This window comes from Hyla sarda, chromosome 4 (genome assembly GCF_029499605.1).
Source record: "Hyla sarda isolate aHylSar1 chromosome 4, aHylSar1.hap1, whole genome shotgun sequence".
Classification (NCBI taxonomy): domain Eukaryota; kingdom Metazoa; phylum Chordata; class Amphibia; order Anura; family Hylidae; genus Hyla; species Hyla sarda.
Window position 1 is genome coordinate 280,258,933 of NC_079192.1, and position 4,469 is coordinate 280,263,401.

At 46.4% G+C, this 4,469-nt stretch overlaps 1 protein-coding gene across 1 annotated transcript; it reads right to left on the bottom strand.

Annotated features, from left to right (window-relative positions):
- Positions 1-207: 207 nt before the first annotated feature.
- LOC130369303 (speedy protein 1-B-like) lies at positions 208-1,238 on the bottom strand. Its single transcript, XM_056574390.1, has 3 exons — positions 966-1,238; positions 587-755; positions 208-504 (listed from the first exon to the last, which is right to left on the bottom strand). Exons 1-3 carry the CDS (start codon positions 1,034-1,036, stop codon positions 283-285), a joined length of 462 nt encoding a protein of 153 aa, XP_056430365.1. The 5' UTR covers positions 1,037-1,238; the 3' UTR covers positions 208-282.
- Between the last annotated feature and the right edge of the window lie 3,231 nt (positions 1,239-4,469).

Here is a 4,469-nt window from a genome sequence, read left to right on the forward strand (position 1 = left end):
AATCTGTAGCAGCAGCGGGAGATACGCTGCGTATCCCTCGCTCACCATACACACAAGGCTTTCTTGCGGCAGCCCTATGTGCGCAGTGAGTTTTGGAGGTGACACCCCGCCTCCAAAACTTACTGCGCACATAGGGCTGCCGCCAGAAAGCCATGTGTGTATGGTGAGTGAGGGATACGCAGCATGTTTCCCGCTGCTTCTGCAGACTTTGTTCAGCGTCAAATACACATATATGCCAAGTGGGAACGTGCCCTTAAGAATACATCTGGGGCGGCTTGGTCTTCATCCGTTCTGTTCTTCTTTCTTCGTCCTTCTTCGCTTGGTGTTCTCTTCCCCGGCACAAGGCTGCAGATCGGTGATACAGATGGAGCAGGCGGGAGGGATCCACCATGGGCCTCTCGGGATGTATTCTCCAGGATCCCTCAGGTACCAGCGTATGGCCCAGCCGTGATGTTCCTTCCGCTCTCTCTTCCATGCCCAGTACTCGGGGTCTTGTGCCATGATCTAGAATTAAGCACAATATAAATTGTTATAATAAACACAGACTTTCATTCCTAGTGTATAGTTTTTATTTTATGTCACTGACCCGATCACAGGTGTCTCTGGTCACCCAAGCGTGGAATCTCATCCGGAGGAGCAGCAGGTTCCGCAGGTGTAGCATCCAGGTCTTTATCGCCGTCCACATCGGTCCGAGGGCCCAGGGGTAGATCTCGCGTCGAAACATCTCATCCTCTTCAAACTGGTTGGCAAGAAAGCTAAAAGGAAGAAAAAATAAATAAATAAAAATTGTACAACATTTCACAAGAGGAAGAGGAGAAGAACCACTGGTAGTAATATATATATATATATATATATATATATATATATATATGTATTTATATCGATGTGTATATATATATATATATATATATATTTATGTATTTATATCGATGTGTATATATGCAATAACATTAATAAAAACTCACAGCGCTGGAAAGAAGTAGGTGTTATATTCCTCCGTACGCAGGTTGGCTCTTCGGAAGTAGATGAGGACCATGGCCAGTAGATACTAGAGGGAAGAGAAGAGTTAGAGGCTGGTAATACATTTCTTATCTAAATACATTCTATTATACAGTACCTGTATGTCTCCAGTATATCCCTGTATTTACTTCTATCCGTACAACATCTATTCTTTCCCTTTATATACTACCTTGTCCGCGATCTTATAGCAGCTGTCCCTGCCTAGAAATAGCTGGATGTGTCCTTTGTCTACAAAAATAAGAGAAATATCATCATTTTTATCTATTCAATCAATATCTTCTATACTATCTATAACAATTCTACATACAATATACATATACATGTGTGTATACAGTCACTGACACATTATACACTATATTCCATACTATACATTGTACAGAAGCACCAGAGCAGGAGAGAGAAGGTTCTGTAGAGGGAACATTATCTTTCCTGAAGAACATGGACCTCAGTATTAGGGCTATGATAATACTGATCTTTATTTACGATGTATATGTCTGTTTCATAGGGCCAAGATTGGGGGTTGGCTGAGTAGGCACCTGCCTAGGGAACCACCATCTTCCTAGCCCCGCAGGGTGGCAGAACTGCTGGAGATCTCTAGAATTATGGGTCTAGGGCACTTTCCCTGGTTGCAGGTTGGGCGAGGTGCAGGACCTCTGCCCACTGTCTCCGGCTCAGACACACACAGGGTAACATCACTCTGTGTGCACCAAGGGACGTCCATGTTGGTATGGCAGTAAAGAGAACGTAAAAAGCTATGTCGCGAACATAAAATTTTCAATTTGCGAACCGCGAACGCGAACTTCTGCAAATGTTCGCGAACGGGCGAACTGCCATTGACTTCAATGGGCAGGCAAATTTTAAAACCCACAGGGACTCTTTCTGGCCACAATAGGGATTTAAAAGTTGTTTCAAGGGGACGAACACCTGGACTGTTGCGTGCCAGAGTGGGATCCATGGCAAAACTCCCATGGAAAATTACATAGTTTATGCAGAGTTTGGTTTTAATCCATAAAGGGCATAAATCCCCTATTATTCCTAAATGGTTTGGAATAACGTGCTTTAGCCCCCTTTAGGCAGCACATAGAGCCCCCCTTTAGGCATCACATAGTTAGATTCCCCCATGTTAGTCAGCACATAGTTAGAGCTCCACTTTAAGCAGCACATAAGATTTCCCCATATTAGGCAGCACATAGTGGGATTTGAACCCAAGGCCCAAGCACTGCAAGGGAGCAGTGCTAACCTCTGAGCCACCATGCCACCCTTAGCATACATCTAATATCCACGGTTGCTAAAATGGACAGAGATGTCAGCAGAGAGTACCAGAAAAATTAGGCATGTACACATGCCTAAAAAATTTGGTATTGTTGCAGCTTCTGTAGCAGCGGCCATAAAAATTGCAGCACCATAACAAGTGCAGCAGCAAAGGCCAGAAAAGTTAGGCATGTACACATGGATGAAAAATTTGGTATTGTCGCAGCAGCCAGAAAAATTGCAGCACCAGAAAAAGTGCAACAGCAGAGGCCAGAAAAATTAGGCATGTACACCTGGCTGGAAAATTTGGTATTGTCACAGCTGTAGCAGTGGCCATAAAAATTGCAGCACCATAACAAGTGCAGCAGCAGAGGCCAGAAAACTTAGGCATGTACATATGGATGAAAAATTGTGTAGTGTCGCAGCCGCAGTTGTAGCAGTGGCCATGAAAACTGCAGCACCATAACAAGTGCAGAAGCAGAGGCCAGAAAAGTTAGGCATGTACACATGGATAAAAAATTTGGTATTGTCGCAGCCGCATCTGTAGCTGTGGCCATAAAAATTGCAGCACCATAACAAGTGCAGCAGCAGAGGCCAGAAAAATTAGGCATGTACACCTGGCTGGAAAATTTTGTATTGTCGCAGCCGCAACTGTAGCTGCGGCCAGAAAAATTTATGTTTGTTTCGCCAGGCAGAAAGTGCCCTAAAACATTTCGGCTTGAACCCTAGTTGGAGACGGATAAGTCACGCAAGTCATCCGGCATTCAGAGTTCAAATACACCAGTGTGTGGACCATTTTTATCCCAAGGCAGCTAATCTGATCAGGCCTTGTTCAGTCAAATGTATCGCCCAGTGTCAATCTCTTCGGGATCCATCCCTCATTCATCTTAAGAAAGGTGAGGTAATCCAGACTTTTTTGACCAAGGCGACTCCTCTTCTCAGTGACAATACCTCCTGCTGTACTGAAGGTCCTTTCTGACAGGACACTTGAAGCGGGACAGGCCAGAAGTTCGAGAGCAAATTGGGATAGCTCAGGCCACAGGTCAAGCCGGCACACCCAGTAGTCAAGGGGTTCATCGCTCCTCAGAGTGTCAATATCTGCGGTTAAGGCCAGGTAGTCTGCTACCTGTCAGTCAAGTCGTTCTCTGCTGGTGGACCCCGAAGGGCTGTGGCGATGCGTAGGACTTAAAAAGCTCCGGATGTCCTCCATCAACAGCATGTCTGTACAGCATCCTGTCCTTGCCGGCATGTTCGTGGGAGGAGGAGGAGGATTACTTTCACCTCTTCCCCTGTTAGATCCCTGTTGTGCTGTGACATGACCCTTATACGCTGTGTACAGCATATTTCTTAATTTATTTTGGACCTACTGAATCCTTTCCGCCTTGCTGTAATGCGGTAACATGTCAGGCACTTTATGTTTATACCGGGGGTCTAGTAGCGTGGACACCCAGTACAGGTCGTTCTCCTTCATCCTTTTTATACGAGGGCCCTCAACAGGCACGACAGCATGAAAGACCCCATTTGCACAAGGACGGATGCCGAGCTACTCATGTCCCGTTCCTCGTCCTCAGTGATGTCAGGGAAGGTATAATCTTCTTCCCCCCAGCCACTTACAACACCACGAGTACCAGATAGGTGACAAGGAGCACCCTGGGATGCCTGCTGTGGTTGGTCTTCCTCCTCTTCAAAGACACATTCCTCCTCTGACTCCTCTTCCTCACAATCCTCTTCCAGCGTTGCAGCAGGTCCAGCAAGCGATGCTGATAAGGCTGAATCTGGTGGTGATGGTGTCCACAACTCTTCCTCTTCACACTCATCTACTGCCTGATACAGCACTCTTCGCAGGGCACGCTCCAGGTAGAAAACAAACGGTATGATGACGCTGATGGTGCCTTCGGTGCGACTGACCAGGTTTGTCACCTCCTCAAAAGGACGCATGAGCCTACAGGCATTGCGCATGAGCCTCCAGTAACATGGCAAAAAAATTCCCAGCTCCGCAGATGATGTCCTAGCACCCCGGTCATACAAATATTCGTTGACGGCTTTTTCTTGTTGGAGCAGGCGGTCTAACATTAGGAGTGTTGAATTCCAACATGTCGGGCTGTCGCAAATCAAGTGCCTCATTGACATGTTGTTTCGCCGCTGGATATCTGCCGTGTAGGAACGCCTCAAATGGCCACACACCTTCCTGGACTGCT

Excerpts from the sequence above, each read along its gene's own strand:
- LOC130369303 (XM_056574390.1), bottom strand. The coding sequence starts at position 1,036 with ATGGTCCTCATCTACTTCCGAAGAGCCAACCTGCGTACGGAGGAATAT. Across the intron at positions 756-965 it reads ACCTACTTCTTTCCAGCGCT|CTTTCTTGCCAACCAGTTTG; the intron begins GTGAGTTTTTAT and ends TCTTCCTTTTAG. Across the intron at positions 505-586 it reads CCAGAGACACCTGTGATCGG|ATCATGGCACAAGACCCCGA; the intron begins GTCAGTGACATA and ends GCTTAATTCTAG.